General features: G+C 39.7%; 1 protein-coding gene across 1 annotated transcript; it reads left to right on the top strand.

The window, feature by feature from the left end:
• Positions 1–691: 691 nt before the first annotated feature.
• LOC106965198 (cyclic AMP-dependent transcription factor ATF-7-like) lies at positions 692–3,621 on the top strand. The gene is made up of 3 exons (XM_015061136.1): positions 692–1,005; positions 1,091–1,196; positions 1,341–3,621. The coding sequence occupies exons 1-3, from the start codon at positions 766–768 to the stop codon at positions 1,574–1,576; spliced, it is 582 nt and encodes a 193-aa protein (XP_014916622.1). The 5' UTR covers positions 692–765; the 3' UTR covers positions 1,577–3,621.
• The last annotated feature ends 17,095 nt before the right edge of the window (positions 3,622–20,716 follow it).

The following is a 20,716-nucleotide window of genomic DNA, read 5'->3' as shown; positions in this document are numbered from 1 at the left end:
GAGGATAGACTTGGCTTTGGTTGAACAGATATTTTTGTGCAGAATTAGCAGTGCGTGGATTTCATTGATAAGTAAAGGTAAGACAGCATAAGATGTTTTTGTTTAGTTTTTTAATTAAATGTGCGTTTCGTGGGTTACAGTTTGGATGTCTAAGTAATTCAGTAAAGTAGAAGCGGTAGCTAATCTACCACAGCAATTATTTATTAATAAAACATTAAACCTAAAACGTACTACAACAACAGACTGCATGTTCTGTTCTGTGTGGAAAATTCTTGAATGTTTTTTGGTGTTAAATCCTAAAATATGAAGTGGCATTGTTGTCAGTTGCTATGGCAACGAGCCTGCGTGTAGATTGGCGGATACAGAGCGAGAAAGTGCTTTCTCGCTTTCCCTTTGCTGTGGATCATAGCACGAAATTAATACCTACATTTCTAAGTTTCACTGAGTTAACGCGGCTATGGATGACATGTAAAAGATTAGTCTTTTTGCCCCCCAGAGTTGTGTGCCTGCGCGAAATTTCTGTACGTCAAATAACATACATGGCGTCTATATAGTCGTAAGTCAGTGCCTCACCAGCAATGAACCTCACCTCACGTCACTGATATACACACACACACACACACACACACACATATATATATATATATATATATGTTAAAACCTTCAATGTCATAATTATTTGCTACTTATGTGTCGGTCTTGCACACAAAATCCCAACAAATCATCTTGCAATGCAACATACCAAGGGATAATTTACAAGTGATCATGTATATGTCTGCAAGTGGCCCACTTTTACCCCCCCTCCTCATTCTCCAGGTGTCCCCTGCTCAGCCAACAGGGGGACGGCGGCGGCGTGCGTCGGAGATGGACCCCGACGAGAGGAGGCAGCGTTTTCTGGAAAGAAACCGGGCGGCCGCTTCTCGCTGCAGACAAAAACGAAAGCTGTGGGTCAACTCCTTGGAGAAGAAGGCAGAAGATCTCGCCAACATGAACATCTCCCTAACAGTAAGCTATGCTGAACATTTAAACGTGTTTTGTGGATGGTCTGGGGATGACTGAATGAATGGTGAATATTTTGTGTTGCCATCAGAATGAAGTGACTCTGCTGAGGAATGAGGTGGCACAGCTGAAGCAGCTCCTTCTAGCTCACAAAGACTGCCCTGTCACTGTCATGCAGAAGAAGGCAGCTTTCTTAGGTAACCATTCGAGATCATTAACTAACATGTCTTCCTGTTTCATCACAACTTTTAGTCAGCTCTCATCCACCATCTCATCCATCTAATGTGTTATTTTTACTCGCTCACCTCTCTAAGGGTGAATGTTGCTCTGTCTGTCCGTAGCTGCAGGAGGAGAGGAAGCCTCGAGGGAGGCTTCCACCGAACACATCGGCTCCCCGGCGGCGGTCATTCAGCACGTGCCGTCACCCGCCGCCGTGGCCTCGAGCCCGGGGCCCACCATAAATGGACTGAGCGTCCGGGCTGCAGAAGCGGTGGCCATGTCGGTGTTAGCCGGCATGGGCTCGGGCCAGCCTGGAGGGGTCGTCATCGCTCCGCAGTTGCAGCCAACCCCAAGATGATGTGCAGGCAGACGGCAGCCGGAATGAACTCGAGTGACATTCAGAGGCCGCACCGGCGCAAGGCTTGGTGTGAAGAGGGAACCCACCCTAACTCCCATAGATACCCCTCCTTTTCCCTCCTGAACATCCTACAGTAATCACACAAAGACCTGGTGCGGTACTTCTGCCAAACCCTCCTCCAGCAGGCTCCCTTTTCAGAAACGCTTCACCACTCTGTGTATGTAAATATGAATTATGTGTCGAACACTTACTCTGCAGGGTTCGGGGTCAGTTATGACAGAAATGGTTTTAGATCCAGAAGAAAAATATGAAATGGCTTTTTAACCAATTAGTTATTTTATTTCAGCTTGGAAAGCAGCAACAGTCCAACTTCTTCCCACACTGGCTGTGATGAGGTTTGTTTCTTTCCATGCTAACAGTTTTACTGTAATATATCATGATTGTTTTTTTAATTTGTAAAAAAGAGTTTTGAACATCTGCATTTGTTCATATAATGTTTTTAGTTACATCTAGGAAGAAGATTATTGAATATGCCAATGTTTTTCTCAATAAATTTATATCTAATGGCGTTATCAACATTAAATTACACTGGATGTGGGTGATATCCATCCATTTTCTTCCTACCCAGTTATTCTTGCAGGGTTGCTGGGAGGCTGGTGCCTATGTCCAGTGGTCATTTAGTAAGAAGCGGATGATCATCAGTCCCTGTTGTTAGCATAAATAATCCAAACATACAGAGAAATCAACTTAACTCCATAAATTAAGTTGAATGGAAATAAAGTGAAAAACTTAAAGAATAAGTGCTAAATGTAGAAATGTACTACACTATATGCTACTTGGTAGAAAGGGTTTCATTGGTTGTGGCAGTTTCAACATTGCATAGATCTTCAGTTCTTTCCATTTATGTCAAGCTTCCTGTTTGGCAAGAAAGCTGACTCACCTCAGTGAAATCAAATCTACCTAAAAGAGTATAAATGAAATGAAGCTTAAGCATGCATTTTCTTCATTAGTGGAGTTTTGTGCTGTGAGTATAATAAGCAAAGAGTCCAGGTTGGTTCATTTTTTCCAAAATACATTTGATTTCATAACTAAATGTATGGATTAGGTTTTGTTGATTTCTTTGTCACCAACATCTGGTGGGAATTTTATGTAGGTACTCCATTTAAAGATATATTCACAGGTAAAAATGTTGACATGTTTAATGCTCATTTTCAGTTGTAGCAAAATCTTTCCAGAGTGCTGTGAATGCAGTCTGGAAAAACTTTCTCTTCTTTTGTTATTTTATCATCTGTCTTGTACTTTTTTTATTTTATAAATGTTTGTCTTTTTTTCCCAGTCAACTCTTTTAATAATAATGCACTCAATGAAAGTTGGTTGAGTTCACAACAAAACAAATCGTAGATGTGAACACAGTTAATCCTGTGATTGTGTGCCCCTTGTTTTCATTAACATGTAACCCATTTAGAATGGATATCATGATATTAGTCAATTGTATCAACCCCCTACTGACTGCATGGATTACTCGAGGCTGAATAATACCACTGTTTGTATGTAGCCCATTATACTCTCACTGTTTTGTAACATCAATCTGTAAACGTGAAAATTGGCCCGGTTCTGTTAGGATTCCATCATTGGCCCCTGAAAACTTTGGGCTATTGGAATACTTTTAATTGATAATCACAAGTGACAGGTTTTAAACCCTTTACCCAGACATTTCAGTTGAGTAAAGAGTAGTGCAATATATTTTTCTATTGAATATCAATGTTCTTGCTTTGAGCGGACGTGTGTAGTCCAGCTGCTGACAGGGTTTGCTCTATTTCAGTCAAACGCTACAGTTACGAGGTGACCAAAGGAAATGTGAAGATAATTGTTGAGTGAATGGACTGTTAATCAGTGTACATGTTAAAGTTACAAATGTTCTGATTGGGAGCTTTATACCATAAAACTAGTGCTATTACATTATGAACCAGATTAATTATACATGCACGGTGCTTCTTTTGACTTTCTTTTGCAGCTTTTTAATATATGACATTGTTCTTCCACGACTATCGACTATCATCTTATTTTTATTTTTTTCCTCGTTGCTGTTTTTATAACATGTTTTAGGCTTCTTGTTTTCTGTGGGAACGTTAAGGTGTTCTCCATGTGATTGTACGCACCCTTTTGGTTAGAGGTTTTTATTTTTATTTTTCTCTTAGTGTTTTACTACATGGGGTAGGAAGGGGGCATGTTGAAAATATCTGTGTGGAGTAAGTTTGTTCAATACTCAGGCCTCAAGATGGGAAATAACTTGTGTATAGTCTCAGCTAATTAATAAGTTGTCTTTGACAAACGATAAAAAAAATTAATTTATAACAAAAGGTAAATGTGTTTTTTTTTTTTTTTTTTTTTTTTTTTACCTTTTTGGAATTTTAGCTCTTAGTTTTTTTTTAAATAATTAGACATCAAATACTCTATATATGTATCCAAAATTCAAGATTTTCCCTGTCTTTTAATTTTAGATTTCTATATGCCTCTTTGTGATCCCACATTAGGAAATCAATGCACAAGGTATCTTAAATTTTCTTCAGGTAGGAAAAAAAAGTGGTTATCTTTTGTTAAATGAGTGAAATAATGAAACCTTTTGGTGTTCAGGTGTAAATAAAATTTTATTTTCCAGCGATAAATAAAAATTAGGCACTAATTTATCATGTTTATCATTTATTATAATAACCTTGATTTAACGTTAAATTTGAAATACATTCCAATTGAAAATGTTTGAAATCCCCCAATACTGTATTTTATTATTCATATTATTATTTGTACTAATGAGAGTGTCAATAAATATCAATATATTTTAAAAAATATCATTATAGAGTTAACTGTGCGGTTTGTTAAAAGTCATACTCATCATAAATGAGTATGTTTTCAAGAGTATTTGTAGGGTCATGCAGGCGACACGGTAAGGTGGAAAAAAACCCAAACGGTTCTTATCATCACCCTTATCCTTACAATAGTTGATGAAAATTTGCCGTGAGTCCATATCGCCCCTATGCCAGGTTGCCATCTTCCACCTGGGGTGAGTCAGGTGAGGTGGAATAAGCTTGTTTCGCTTCCAGCTGCTAACAGCAGAGGGCGCACCGAGTCCACTTCCTGCCTCCACAGGGTCCCATCATCCCGGGTCACGTGACTAACGGACTCCTCTCTGCCGACTTGTTCCCATCTCCCACAGTCATGGCGGTGTCGGGGAGTCGCGGAGATGTAGTAAACAGCACCGCTACCACGTCTTGATTGTTTATCCCCCCCCGCCCCCCCAGCTCCCTCTTGTAGCCTCTCGCCGGATCGTCACCTGCTGCCCTTCGAGCTCATCAGATCCACCCCGCTGGCTGCGGAGCCTCCGAAGATGACCGACCGCGGCGTTGATCTGTCGGCTCTGCCGAAAGAGGTCAGGGACCAGCTGGCGGAGCTGGACCTGGAGCTGTCCGAAGGTAGGCTGGATGTTCCTGCAGCGGGTTCAGGAGCTTTAGATGCTGTAGATTAGGTGGAAACTGGAGATTTATTTGCGGGTTTGTGTTCCTTCGGGGACTGACAGGGTCTCTGTGTCAGCTGGTTGAGTCACGAATATAGCAAAAATATAAACACACACTGACCCCCTTTTTAAAACATGAAATCCCTGCCATTTTTACTGCTACACGTAGGGATTATCATTTATAGTTTGTGCGGGGTGAGGGGGGGGGGTTATGTTTTTTTTATGTTTGTTTTTTTTATGAGACATCTGCAGTGATTTCTTGTTTTTAATCCGCATTATCATCCTGTAGTTAGTCCATATTGGTGAAATGAGCATCCATCCACTCCTGTTGTTGAATGTGGGTCAGCTTTGTCATTCCAGAGGCCCTGTGTATGAGGATCAGTGGACAGTGTTGGTGTTGTGGCCCATCCAGCATCCATCTCTGCTGCTCTCAAAGCTTCAACTCTGATCTGCAGCACATAATGAAGGCTCATTTGCTTAAAAAAACAAAAAAAAAAACAAAAAAAAAAAACACTGCTGTAGGAATAGAGAATATGGATCTGGATGTTATGCAAGTCTCCTCGTCACGTTGTGAATCACTAGGCAGAAACTTGATTTGTGCCGTGCAGTTCTCTGGTGCCTGGAGGAGGATGAGTAATGCCATGCTTCACATAGAGCCAAACAAGAAGAGGTATGTGCCACTAATGATGTCTTAGCCCCTGCTGCAACACAGAGTCATTTGTCATTTTGTTCATAGGTTGCAAAAACCACAAGCTATTTCTTTAAAAACATCTCAATAGTTCTGGTAATCTTCTAAAGTATTGCTGTTGGTGTTTGACTGTTGTGAAAAATGATTTCCCCCCCCCCTTACAACATTCTTCTGTTTTTACCTTCTTGTTGGGCTTGGATGTTTTGCACCATCAAATAGGTTTTAGTATCAGACAAATATAACCTCAGTAATCACAAAAACCATTTTTTTTTTAAATGAAATGTTTGTGTTTTTAAAGGGGAAAAAAATCCCAACCAAACTGATTCTGCCCAAAAAAGCTACTTTACCCCAAAACCCACTAACTGGTTGTAACCTTTCGATTGCTGCCTGTGAGCCTTGATTGATTGATTTTTATTTCAGCCACATTAAACCGTTTTAGACCAAAGCACAATATCTCTGTTGGATTTAGGTCCAGACTTGGACCTAAGGCAGTCCCGGAGCATCACTCTGCCACCGCCGTGTTTGACTGTACGTATGATTTGTTCTGAAATGCTTTGTTGTTTTAAGACCAGATGTAAATATTCAGTTTTTCTCTTGTAAGTTCACAGGATATTTCCCCCCTCAAAAGTCTTGAATATCGTCTACATGTTGTTTCTGGCGAATGGGAGATGGCTGCTTTTGTCCAGCTGTGCTTTTGGCCTTGAAACCCATGTATGCCATGTTTTCCCCCATCTTTCTGTTATTGTCAGATCATAAATACTAAGCCCTAAAGTGAGGCATGTAGTTCTTTAGACGCAGTTCTGGAGTCTTTGTGGCTCCCTGGACGTGTGGTTGATGCTCCTTTGGGAGTAGTGTTTGCAGGGCGACCTCTCCTGGGAAGGTTCACAACAGTTCAGCGTTTTTTCCACTTGTGGATAATGGCTCTCACTGTGGTTCACTGGAGCTGAAAAGCCTTAGAAATGGGTTTCGAATCCTTTCCAGAATGATTAGATGTCAGTGACCCTTTCTCATCTATTCTCTATTTTCTGTAGATCTGTGTCTAAATGGCATTTTGCGTTTTAGATCTTTTGGCCGACCTCATGTTGTCAGACAGGTTCTGTCAGGCGTCGGAGTGGATAGTGAAAGAAAAATGTCATAGTTCATTTCTTATTTTATGATTTAACAAGTGGGATGATTATTTTTTCGCATAGTGCACGGTAGATTTGCTTTGCTTTATTCCCTTAATAGATGGAATCACCACTCTGCTTTTTTTTTTTTTTTTAGTTTTTTTATTTACTCACTTTGTCTTTGATATTAAAATTAGTCCAATGATCTAAGTTATTTAAGTAACAAGGCTGTTATTTTTAAATTAGTCATCAAAGTAAATACATTTCTTGGATTCAGTGTCAAGTCAAAGTTTCTGGGACAGCTCCACGGCTAATAGTAAATTCAGACTGTTGTCGGTTTTAGTCTCTTGAGTGAAGCTGTGTGGTAAGGTGACACCTCACATCCCTCTGTAAGAGCCTCAGTCCGTCTCAGAGGGCCGCGCTGTCGTTTGAAACATTAGATCAAACGTGATGAAGCGCTCCTGCTTTCCAGATGCTTCCTCTTCTTCTTCTGTATCAACACCTTCTGGTGTCACGAAGCGTCCTCGCCGTCTGCCCGACGTCCACTCGGGCTGTAAACGGCTGACGGCAACAAGGCAAGAAGCAGCTGGGCACCCAGCGAGCCTGAAACTTTGTCGTGGATATCTTTTACATGGCAACAATTCCCTCATTGTTGTCCCCGTAGATGGGATTCCCCCTAGCAACAAGCGTAGGAAAATGTGCATCAGCATCTTTTATGTCCTGTCTGAAAACTCGTAGGGCTGCAGTGTGATGTGCATTTTGCTTCTGTGCGTGTTGGTGGCGATAGTCGCAGCTAGGAGAGGAAACGGAGCAACTCCACCTACTTTAGCTTCCATGACTGGAAGGACACAAAGAAAACCTTTGACGGGGTAAAAGGTCTTAGTGACTGAGCTGGGCTGGAATGTAGAGCACTAAACCACAACAGTTTAAGCTGCTCTGGACGAGGGTACAAGTGTCCAGTGCTTATTCCCGGCACTATGGGGATTATGGTGTTTGACCAGGTTGCTGTTCTTCACACGGCCGGACTCACGTAGCTATTTAAGCTCCGTTTAGAAGGTCTTCATGCGATGGGACGTCCGCCACAACCCGGTGACTTCGCATGTGTCTCCCAGAGCACCTTAATAACAGACCTCATTATTTTTTTTTTTGCTGTTTTTTTTATGTGATTGAGTTACTGAAAGTAGTTCATAATATATAGCGTCCATGTGCTTTCTTTTTATTGTTTGTTTTTACGTTTCAGTTAAGTTTAAGACCTGAATAGTGTGGCATGCACCTGTTTATACCTCCACTAAGTTTTCCTTTTTTATTTTTTATTTTTTGCTTTAACTAGGGGATGAATCTACTAACTTTCCACAGCTATACACTAAAGTTTCTTTTCCATTTTTTTTATTTTATTTTATTTGGACCAAAGATAAAATTTTATAAAACAAAGACAATACAAAGAAACATACGACACTAGTGAGAACAGCTGTCACCAAATACATCAAGATAAATGTACAGAATCTTTAAAAGCCACTACTGTTAGATTTTATGCAGTCTGAAAGTTTGATTTTAAAAGTGCTCATTCTTCACACAAATAAATTCAATTTCTAATAAGGAAATATTTAAATATAATGCTTCTCAATTACCATGAAATATATCTTATAAAAACAAGTGAGCAACGACAGAGCTGCAGACAAATAAATAAATTGCATGTTTGGCAATTCTCTGTGAAGTAGCCAAGAGACTTTTGGTTTCATCGACGTACATATTCTCAATTAAATTTAGGTCTGCACTTTGACTAGGCCACCTTAAAATATTAATATACTTGATCCAAACTATTGCATCATAGCTCTAGATGTTGGGGGGGGGGGGTTCTAGAATTGCCTTTCATTCATTTCCATTAACTCTGACCAGTGTTCCTCTTTCTGGTTAAGAAAAGCAGTATTATCCCCACAGGATGATGCTGCCACTACCCTGTGTTTGATGTGCAGCATTAACACACTTTCTGTCGGGATGTGAAATCGGCTGCGCTGCTCTGAGAAACAGATTTGATTGTATTGCTGTGCGCTGGGCAACAGCAGTTTGTGTTGGTGAGCAAAGTGGAACGCAGCGTCCATCTTAATGTGGAGCTGCAGCCATATCTGCCAAGCTGCTCCTGACTGAAGGTGGCGAAACGTGTCGAATGGACAACTATTGCACACACACACACAAATCTGGACTTCACGAGAAAGCGTCAAGACGAAAGCAGTTGTTCCACAAAAGCCATGCAGCAAACATGTGGAAGAAGCAACTCTGATCAGATGAAATCCTAATTTACGACTTCCAAAACATTACTTGCAAGAAAAAGCTGATGTAGCGCAATGCTAAGCTCACTGCTGGGGTTAATGGGAAACCCTGTTGGGCGATACAAAAATAAACAACACCTAGAGAAAAAAAAAAGGAAGGGAAGAAACAAGGGAGAGAACATTGTGGTGAGCTACTGTGATCCAGAGATGATATTCGCGTTAAGGAGCTCTGTCTCCACATTCGCCGGCTACTTCCTGCTCAGCTGTCGGATGTCTGCAGCTTCTCCACAGTCATTTCTTGGCTCCCTCTCTTATTGATGGGTTCCTTGCCTTGCCTGTCAGTTTAGATTAACGGCCATGTCTTTGTAGATTTGCAGCCATGTGATACTCTGTCTGGTTTCAGATAATGGATTGAACAGAGCTCAGTGAGATGCATAAAGCTTGGGCTATTGTTTTACAACCAAACCCTGGATTAAGGCTGAGTTAGAAATGCCTGTAGCCACCGTTAGGTTGCTGTTTTTTTTTTTTTGTTTTGTTTTGTTTTATTTGCTTCACTATTTTAGCTCCATTTGCTGCTAAAGGTGTGTATTTCTTCCCAGTCAGGTCTCATCTATCACTTCTCTTATCAGTGGGTTCAAACGTCAAATTAGATGGAGATTACTGAACCTGACGCTCCAAAATGGCAGTCCCTATGCAAATGAGTGACATCATGGTGCCATCTTGCATTCACGGAGGCAACCACCATGAGGACACTGGTAGAAGAGCCGGGAAAAGCTAACAACGCCAGTGTGGTAGCTGTCAAGGAAGTGCTACCAAGTAGAGCAGACAGATAAGGATATAAATAGAACAAGAGATCAGATGAACTTATTCATGTGTGGAAAGGAAAATGTTAAGATCAATCAGAACATCAAACGTCACTCCAGACCAAGCGAGAAACAGATTGTTCTGTTGTAGTTTGTTTCACTGGGAAATTTGAGGATGCTAATGTAATCTTGCGATAGACCACACACTAATGTCAGAAAAATAATTTTAAGATAAATTTAGANTCCGTGGCCTTCATCTCTTCCATTGGCCAGCTAATTATTCTGGCAGGGTAACCCATTTGCTTGTGGTATTCCCAGGTACTTGTAGCTGTGCTCTATGTCTGCTATTGTTCCCTCTGGGAGTGGAGTGAGACCCCTTCTGTGCGGACGACCTTCCCTCTCTTTGTAACCATCCGACCAGTCTCCAGTCTCCAGTCTCTGTTGTTATTACTGTTGTTATTGATCTTAGCCTCTAACCGTCTTTTCCAAGGATCACTGATGCTGAGTTGTATATCAGTTCATTGGTTGCTTCAATGAGACTTTCTGATGGTACTTCACTCAGCCGTTGTAATTGGCATCGGGGTTGTCTGGCGTCCTGGCTCCTCCCCTTTGTGTTGTACCTCGTCAATCTCAAGTTGTGATAGCAGTTGCCGTTTGCGGATGTTGGAACACTGAGCTACTAGTTGTTTGGCAGTTAGTGTTGACTGGGGATGTCTTTGCATGTAGCCCCTCTGGCTAGGGTTACTTGAGTAGTAGCATTCCAACAGATCCATGTTTTCATCTCTCGCCCATTTCCGTCTTGTTCCAGTAGCCCATTTTTCATCAAGGTGCTCTGGTTCCCCAGCACCTGACGCAGACCTTGTTTGGCCGGGCGACGTCTGAACTGGCATGTCCTGCTTATCAATGTCTCTCATGGTATGAGGTAGGCTATATAGCTCCAAGGGTCTTGCCTAAGGACCCACACTGCATAGCTCAATTGCACTGTTGTAACTGTTTGCCCCTATTTATTTATTTAGTGTGTGTGTAGTATATTTCTTAATCGTAATCCAAATTCTGTACCACATACTAGCAAGGTGGTATGACAATAAAAAAATCCTTGAATCCTTATAACATTACATGTCAGAATCTCAAATAATCCTTGAACTAGGTCAGATCCCAGAAGAGTTGAGAAGGAGGCATCATGTATGCAGAGCAGCACTAAAGAGCAGAGAGAGGAGGAACAGAGAGAGGAGGAGTCTGCCATTATCGAGAATCCAGCGATAATGGATCGATGATCCTTTATCGATGGAAACCATGTCTTCCATCGATAATGAAGGGCAAGGATCATATCCCCTACTCCAACATCTCTGCCCAGCGTTCTAACCAAACTGCCAGACGGGTTTAAAGAGGAACAACAAAAACAAAGGAGGTGGATTAGCAGTAATTGCCAACAGCTGATGGTGTCATCTAAGACATGTTGCTGTGGAATATCGTTTCTGTCATTACAGTTACAAAATTGAGTTCTCTCCACATTTGTTACAAGACTGACTGCTACCAGAGATCTGTCCGTCTGTCACCGTCCACAGGGACTCTTTGGAAACACCTGGATGATATGAGTTAAGACAACATTTAATTTTCCTTTAGGATCAATAAAGTATGTGTTGACATTCATTGACAACCAAACTACAATTTCAACTATCAGGAATACCTTTTGGATGTGTCCCTGCATAGGTATGATAGATTCAAAGAAAGAGCTCATCGTCCCTTTGACAGTAGGGTGCAGACACTGGCCATAAAGATTTGATGTAAGCCATTCAAGAATAAAGGCTTTGTCATATCAAGACACAGAGCCAGAGATGCCAATCGGTTTGGCGAGCTCTGTGTGTGTGTTTGCCAGTAGAAAATTGCAATGAAGCACCAGTGAACATCTGGCCTGTGTGCCAATGATTGGTTAGGGAAGTTCCTCAGGATATAACACTTGAAAATGTCTTGGCATGTTCATGACAACAGCAGTGCATGTACGTGTGTGAGAACATGGAGTTTATTTCCTGCGCGTGTGTGAGGGGGATTGAAATGTAACAGTGCATTTATGCTAATAGTGTTTCCTGTGTGAGTGGTGATTGGGAAGAAAGTGTGTTAGCTTTTTTTTGGCGGAGGGGGGAGGGGTTGCGAGCAGGCAGCTGATTCTTCCCTTGATTACTATTTAGATTTCTGCTCTGCTTGGGTGTATATGTCCATAATTGTTCCTCCTCTGCAAGTTTATTTTCTTTGCCTAATGGATTATAATGTTTTTTCTTGGGTTCAACAAGAGGCCAATTGAAGTCAGCGACATTTTTTCTTTCCAATTCGAGCTGTCATTTGGCATTTATCCTGCATTACTGCATGCTGCAGTTGTGTCTTGGTACCCGTACAGAGGAGGGGGCGCTGGCCTTCCCTGGCAACGACCGCCCAGTGGAAGTGGCGAGCGGCAGGCCGTGGAAGATGCGACAGGGTTGTTAAAAGTGTTGTTAAGAGAGCGGCTGGCAGCTGTTCCTGACAGGTTGGGGATGAATGGACAGATGGTGTTTGATTAGCGAACAGACCGCTGATGGAAGTAGATATGGTGGGACAAACGAGGGAGGGAGGGGCAGAGGGAGGGACGTTGCTTCAGAAGGAGGGTAAGGAGTGGGTGGATAGATTAGTAAAGAAAAAGAAAGTAGAGTATGCAAAATATTTGGATAAAATTAGCCATTTCCCGTCCATTCATCTGGTAAACAGTCCTGTTTGCCGTCATTCATCCATTTGTCTATCCATCATTGTATGTTGTACATTCCTTCTTACAACCAGTCTTCACAGGTTTTATATTTAAAGCTTGAAAGATGTAAGACAAATATTTGCTGTAGCTTCATAAAAATCTGTTGTATTTGTACAGCAGTTTGCTGTGTTGTCCATTTTGTCAAGCAATAAATTGTGTAATATTTCCCCACAACAGAAAGCGACACTCTTTATAAAGTCACTGGCTCTCTCTCTAGGGAGCAAACAGATGGACTAAAGCAAAAACTGCAGATTCATAAAGACATTTTTAAAATCTTTTTGCTGTCCTGCAAGTTAGCCCATAGCATAACACACACACAAAAAAAACACACCACAAGAAACAGGGCCAATGTGTCAAATTTTGCCAAGGCAATTTTGATCAGGCAAAATTGGCTTTGTCATTGTTGATCAAGAAACGTCTTGATCAAGTAACGTCTTGATCAACACTGGATTGAAATGTGAGTTAACCAAAGTGAAGCTGCTTACAAACTTGTCTGTGGGATACACCTTAAAACTGTATTCACACCAGCCCTGTTTAGTTCACTTTAACTGAACTTAGGTTTGTTTACTTGGAAAGTCTGGTTTGTTTGGGGAGGTTTAAATGCGTAATCAAACTCTGCGGGTCAAAAACAAAATCTGGTCTGCCTACTAACCTAGGTCTTGCTGGGTTGAAATAAACTCTGGGTGTGTTTTGAGTTCAAGCAGATCAGACACCACAAAAGCAGGAAGTGGACTAATCTGCAGAGCATTCTGGGTAAATAAAACCAAAGCAAGCCTGCATGTCCAGTGCTAGCGGGAGAAATGGCTATAATTGCTAAAACCTGACCAAACTGCTTTTTTGTTTACATTTTTTGAAGAAGGAAAGTTGCCCTCAGTGTCTTCTTCAGAGATTTCTGATTTCTCCTGGTGCAGCGCCCCCACAGGTCAGGCAGGGATAACAGGTTGCTCAGAGGGTTTGGTTCATCTGACAGTGCAGTGTGAAGCTGGAAATGAAACAAATGTTGCAACTTCAGTCCCCAATTGAACCTAGTCTACAGTCCCCAATTGAACCAGCTATGAAAACACCAATTTGGTCTAGAAATATAGATTAGAGTGAGTTCACTCTAAGCAAGCTAAGCTGGTAAGCTAACTGTAGCTCATGTTAAAAGGCTCTGCTGTTAAACTCTTAAGTAATAATCTTTTTCTGTTCAAACACCTCCTATTCTTGATGAAAAATGTCTGTGGAACTGATTAATTTTACTTAGGTCATTTTTATATACATAACATTGAAGATACACAATAATGACTTTTTAGGCCAACATCCTGACGCAGAAATCGCTGAACGCCATGCCTGTGGGAAAGGGTGCGAGCAGCTGCTATCTAAACAGTAATTGCCTTCATTCATCTGGGTGCCCTCTTAAAGGAGTGGTGCAAATAAAACCTGCTGAGCAGGCTGATTAAATTCTGTTCAAAAAGCGAACAGTGATCATTGGAGCCAAATTCACTCTGTTTCAATCTGCTTTACTAGTTAGTATTAAAAATAACTATAAATATTGTTATAATATGCAAGTATGCAATACTGTCAATATTCCAGAGCTGATGGTCTGATTGGAATAGTAATTGAAATAATATGAAAAAAATTTCAATCTAAATTTTGGGTATGAATAATTTTTATACTGAAATATGAGACATCATATTTCAGCATAAAAATATTACTATCCTAAAAAATGTTTTTACCATCAGACACTTACATTTTTAAGACATTTTTTTCTCACACAGTCTGCCATAAGATTTGACTCCTCCTGTTTTCTGTTAGTCTGGATTATCAAATTTATTTCTACTTGCTAAATACCAAAATAACGACAGAGAACTGTTTTAGAGATTGTTTTTCAACTTTCTTCAAAGTCAGAAGTTTACATTGGTCTTCTTCCATACGTTGAGTCAAACATTTGAGTTTCCTATCTCTGAAGAACTGATTGAGGCTCATGAAGAAGAAGCATAATAAAAAGGTCAGTTGATGGCCTTGATCTCACACACCTATTCAGTGACCACTTTGTATCTCATCAGTCAGCAAGTCTATTTGGAAAACGTATTTGTACGGAAGCTGTAACTTTCAATATTTTTCATGTAATGTTTTCCCCTCATAAAGCCATCTATGTTATGAAATGCACCAGTCTCTTCTGCAGCAAAACACTCCCACAACATGACACCATCATTCCCATGCCCTTTTGGAATGAAGTTGGGTTTGTCAGTTTTAAGGTTGTCCGTCTTTCTTCCAAAAGGTTCAGACACTTAAGTGAATGGTTAAATATTAGCTTCAGGAAACTAAAATTTAACCATTCACTTAAATTTTGTCTCTGAGTAATGAAGGTCTTTGTCACAGAGCGTATTAATGGCTCCTTCCTTGCTGAGTGCCTTTTAAGTCTGAGTCACCTAAAATATAATTTTAGGATTATATTTTAGGATAATCCTAAAATATAAACACAAGTGTATCTTCATTTACTTCTCTCTCTGAATTGCTTATTTTTTTGCATGTAGTAAAAAACATCCTTGGTAATCCTAACTGACTTCAAACAGGAAATGTCTAGTCTGATTTATTGTAAAACAGAGGAAAAAAGGGTCATATTTTCCACAGAAGAAAAAAGTATTTTTCATAATTCAATTTTTTACTCCAAACGATAAAAACTTTGTCATGAACTGGGTAGTCCAGACTGGGATGTGAGCAAACTGAAAAGATGAACTGAAATAGGAACACATGGCAGGAATTACAAAAATCTTTCATAAATATAATCTCAGTTAGAGCCTTTGGTGGCCCGGCCCTTAATCTCCCTAAAGACCACACAGTTTTCCCCCTTTAATCCGATTCTTTCTCATCCTCAGCTTCCTCGCCCCCGTCTGTTTTCAGAGTATATGGAACATCGTCAATCAGTTTATAAGACAGAAATTAAAGTAAAATGTTCAGTCTGGCATCTTATGAAGTCTACACTTCACTGCTGAGTTGGTGTCATTCCTAATGGTTTCAAGTCTGGGTTATATCCCACCAGATGAGAAATATTTAGCCTTGAAAAACATGAAGGTTTGACGACAGGCGAAACCTTGATTCCTTGTTTCCAGTGAGGAGGAAATTTAAAACTCGATCCGTTTACTGAAGCCATCCACGGGCCTCAGTTATTTTATAGCGTTTATAGATTTGTGGCCATAGAAGTGATTTTTAACACCTTTATTCAGCGGTGTCCAAAGATTTTCCATCTAGAAGTTAAAAATACTCAGGGGGCCAGAATTTATTTTCCTCAAAAACCAAAATGGCTGAAGTGAGTGTTTGCTGGTCCCGTCCAGAGTAAGCAGAAGATTTTAAGGTGGCACACTGAGGCCACACTCAGTGATTGAACACCCCTCCCCCCATCACCCTCACTCATCCTGTTGTCATTAGACCACAGCTTCTCCTTGAGAACTAAATCTACTTACGATTGTTTTTAAATTCCTCTTTCATATATTCCTTATCATTTTCTTTAATTCAAAGCGACAATCTGGACGTCGTAATCCATCATGGATTTAACAATTTCCACACACGTTGCGCTACCCCACCCACAGCCAAATATTCTGAATGATTTAGGACTTTGGGTCTGACTGAATAGGGATAGAAAGACAGAGATGAGAAAAAGTGAGTGAAAGAATCACGGGAATTGAATAAAACTGACATGAGATAGAGAAAAGGAACGTAAGGGCAAAGTTACAGAGGCACACGATCAAAAAAGTCTTGTCCCAACAAGGAATAAAGCTGTAATATTCATAAATTGTGCCCCCCGCCCCAACCATTCCTCCCATCCATTCTGCCTTGATTGTATTACAAAAATGAAAATGAAAATCTTTAGATTAGAAAGATTGGAAAAATTGAATTACGCCGGCCACACAGGGGCCCAAATGGATGAGTGAGAGCCAAATCTTCATCTCGGACGCAGTGGAGGAGGAGGAGGGGGAGGGGAGTGAGAATGATGAAAAATGAAATGTGGAATATCTGGAAGAGCGACGGAGGAGGGGGCAGCCCACAGATAAAGGAGAGGATAAGAAGTCTGGGTCATCACCTGAACCAGCCAGGGCACTAAGCTTTCCTTCCAATCTCCAATCCAGCAATCAGTTTAGGCCCTGACCACTGAAACAGAGAGGAAGGCTGCAGGGCCGCTTAGTACAACTTATGTGGAGGAAGACATGTGAAATGTTTCACATCCAACCTGTTCATCACTGTATCCTTTAGACAGCACCGCTTTCTGTGACCTTTGAGTCAGTCTGGTGGTGATTTGGACAGTCCTGATGCAACACCAAATTATGCATCATGCATAATTTAAATGCATAATGCATTTAAAGTGAAAATAAATAAATGTTAACCAGAAAACTGAAATGGAATTTCTTATATTTTACAGAAATGTAAAATAAAATGTTTTTATTGCTTTTTATTTTTACCTTAATTTTGAATATAAATTTTGTATTTTTTAAATTTTTAATTTTAAAAAAATATATTTTAAATATAAATTTCAACTATTTTAAAATGTAAATGTATAAACCTAAACATGTTAGAAATTCACAGACTTTGGTTGCTGGAGTCCTCCGTTGCCCTAAACAGATACATTAGGGAATATGTAGCACCCTCTACTGGTCAGAACTGAGTACTGCAAGATCGTCTATTATAGTAAATCTCAAGTGAGAGTTGGAAGCAACTGGAGGAATATTTATTTTCTGAACAAATCAGACTCAGCAATTTAGCGGTTCAGAATTTGGAATGAAATTATTTCCATTTCAAATGTTTAAAATAAGACATTTTTATGATGAGATCTTACTTTGATGTTGATTATGAAGAATTTAGTTTTTATCATGTCATATTCTGCAATAACATATACAAAGAGACATGAATAAAACCCATAGCAAGGCAAAAAAATAAAAAAATTAAAAAAATAAAGATAAATGATTCTTCATAAGACAGTAACATGTAGTACATGACATGACAAACAATGGAGAGGTCTTTGATTTTCACGTCAAGTTTATTTGTCACATTTCAGCAACAATATATCATCATCTGAGTGGCGACCTGTCCAGGGTGTACCCCCGCCTCTCGCCCAGAACGTTAGCTGGAGAGAGGTGGGAGAGGGTGGGGGTGCCCACTAGGGAGAAGGGTGTTAGAAAACGGATGGATGGATGGATGGATGGATGGATGGATGGATGGATGGATGGATGGATGGATGGATGGATGGATGGATGGATCATCATCAAAATATCATACAGACAGCAGTTATGAAACTAGCAACAAACATTACATTTTATCAAATGCCATTATCAAAATCAACAAAAATTCATCAGATATATTGATCAATATTCCAGTTTTCTGAAAGTTTGTTACAGATTTGTGGTGCAGCTGAATTCTGCTTCTCCATGTTTGGTTCTGAATGCAGGTCTGGAAGGTTGATACAACAACAGCAGATCTTTAATGTATTGTGGTGCTAAGCCGTTCAGTTATTTATAAACTAACAACGGTAGTCTATTCTCTCAGTGGGAGGACTTTAGAAGACGTACAATTAAAAATGATAAATACTGTTACAAAGCACACGCAGCTCCATGAGTTAGTGTAACAGGCTGCAAATTGTTGGACTTGACACGGATCAGCTGCAGCTGGAGGATTGTGTTTTTAATTTTTTAGGTAGACCACTGTTGCAGTAATCAATGCAACTAAAGATAAATGCATGGATGAATTTCTCTAGATCTTGCTGAGACATTAGTCCTTTAATCTTGGAGATGTTACAAAGGCTGACTTTGTAACTCTCTTTATGTGACTCTGAAGGTTCAGCTTAGAGTCCATCAATACGCCCAGATTTCAGGACTAATCTCTAGTTTCTAGCTGTAATAACTGAAGCTGCGACTGACTCTAGATCATTCCTCTTTAGGTCCAAAGATATTAACTTTTAATATTTCTGTTCAACTGGAAAATTGACTGACTATATCCCAGCTCAGTGGAGCTGGGATATAGTCATTACAGTGACATTACAGTGTCATCAGGTGGCTATGGATTCATAGCCACCTGATGACACTGTAATGTGCATAGCTATGGTAATGATATAGTGACTAGATACTTTACATATGAACCCTGGAGAGTTCACCATGCTCTACAGATTTGATTCATGCTGCCTTATAAAACATTGTTCTTGCAGTTACAGCACTGACTCACACATCAAGATGATATGCACCATCTAAGAACTTCTATTCCAAGTATAAGTGTCAGAAAGTCACAGTATAGTAGAACCCAAAAAGATTAGTTAGACTTGCTTAATCTTGCACCTCTACATTATCAGTGCTGTTTTCTTTATGAATAAGATGGTAAGCCAAAGGGGACACAGGAGACAAAGGCATTAATCATGCTTGGAGCATGTGCTGCCTCCTGGAAGTTGCGGCTGTAACTTTCCAAATAGCCTCTAAATATAGCTGCCACGACTGGGTGATATCATGCAGAAATAACTCCAGCATCCGCTTACAACTGATTGTTACTAAAAATGTTACTAAAACTAAATTATGGTGACTTATTAGGTAAATTATTAGACCCTGAACTGCAGGGTTCTTTTCAAGTCGTTTGTGCCATGAATACGCAAACATCCATAGTCATGCATTCATAGCTCCAGATTAAGATTCATGTCAATATTTGGCCCTTATGAACTGCTGGCCAAGATATTCAATATATACATAATGTTATTTTACTTTATTTAGTTCTGAATGGCTCCAAGTCATATTGCTCCTTTTCCACTTTCCTGACCTACAATGCCTGGAATACAACAGAAACATAAATTCCTTCACATTACAAATATAAACTGAGATTCTCATGTGTTAGGCCAACACAAATAAAAATTTGAAAAGTTTGGTCTGCATCCATATTGGAGACTTTAAAGGGGTCTTTAAAAGTCTCACAACCAAGAAAAGATTCCATCTTTTATGTATTTGACACAGTTCACTTAAAAACCCACCTGCTTAGAGTTGTATCTGAAACATAATCAATTATGAATTTAACTATGGCACTTAACTTAATGTAATGTTTTAAGATAAGTTAAGATAAGATAAGATAAGATAAGATAAGATAAGATAAGATAAGATAAGATAAGATAAGATAAGATATTCCTTTATTAATCCCGCAGTGGAGAAATTTACATTGTTACAGCAGTACAGAGGACAGAGCAGAACCAATATAAAAATCTATGTATACAAAAAATACAAGTGAATATAGAAATACTGAAACAGTATTGCATGACATATTAAAAAAATAAGTAAAATCCAGGTGTATATGTTAAGGTAGGCAGATAGGTGATGCTACACATAGATTAAAGTAAATAAATAATAAATGAAATAGTAATGTAAGTCATATTGCACATGGTGACAGTTGCTATACATGGTGAATTTTGATATTGCACACAGTTGAGCACTATACCAGTCATAAGTGATTAAAGCAAACAGGTTTATTGCTGATTCTATGTTGCATAATTTTGTGTTTTTGTGTTTGTTATGATGTTAAGCACTTTGAAATGCCTTGCTGCTGAAATGTGCTACACAAATAAAATTTTGATTGATTCACTGTGTAATTTACGTTTGCTTGTTTGTAGTTTCAGGTACTGTCCACTAGATGTCCGCACAGCTTAATTATTCGACATAAAGGCAAATATACTTGCAGGGTCAGTTACATCGTGTAATTTTTATATTTTGTATGTACTTTTTAGAGCCTTAGGTACGGTGGCCGATAGGTGCAAATGCGAAGCAACAGAGAAAACATGCAAAATAAGAGACGCAAATAAATGAAATGCAGCAAAGAAGAAGAGATGACGCAAACAAAAAGCAAATAAAATGCAGCAAACAAAAAAGAGATGCAAACAAAAAGCAAATGAAGCAAACAAAAAAGAGATGCAAACAAAAAAGAGACGCAAACTAAAAGCAAATAAAATGCAACAAACAAAAAAGAGACACAAACAAAAAACAAATGAAGCAAACAAAAAAG

The sequence above is a fragment of the Poecilia latipinna genome, unplaced genomic scaffold, assembly GCF_001443285.1.
Source record: "Poecilia latipinna isolate Pla-1442-1.1 unplaced genomic scaffold, P_latipinna-1.0 Scaffold1784, whole genome shotgun sequence".
Lineage (NCBI taxonomy): Eukaryota > Metazoa > Chordata > Actinopteri > Cyprinodontiformes > Poeciliidae > Poecilia > Poecilia latipinna.
This window is presented reverse-complemented; position numbering and strand designations above follow the sequence as displayed.

Coding starts and splice junctions, on each gene's coding strand:
- LOC106965198 (XM_015061136.1), top strand. CDS start 766: ATGTATATGTCTGCAAGTGGCCCACTTTTACCCCCCCTCCTCATTCTC. Junction 1,006..1,090: donor ACATGAACATCTCCCTAACA/GTAAGCTATGCT, acceptor TGTTGCCATCAG/AATGAAGTGACTCTGCTGAG. Junction 1,197..1,340: donor GAAGAAGGCAGCTTTCTTAG/GTAACCATTCGA, acceptor GTCTGTCCGTAG/CTGCAGGAGGAGAGGAAGCC.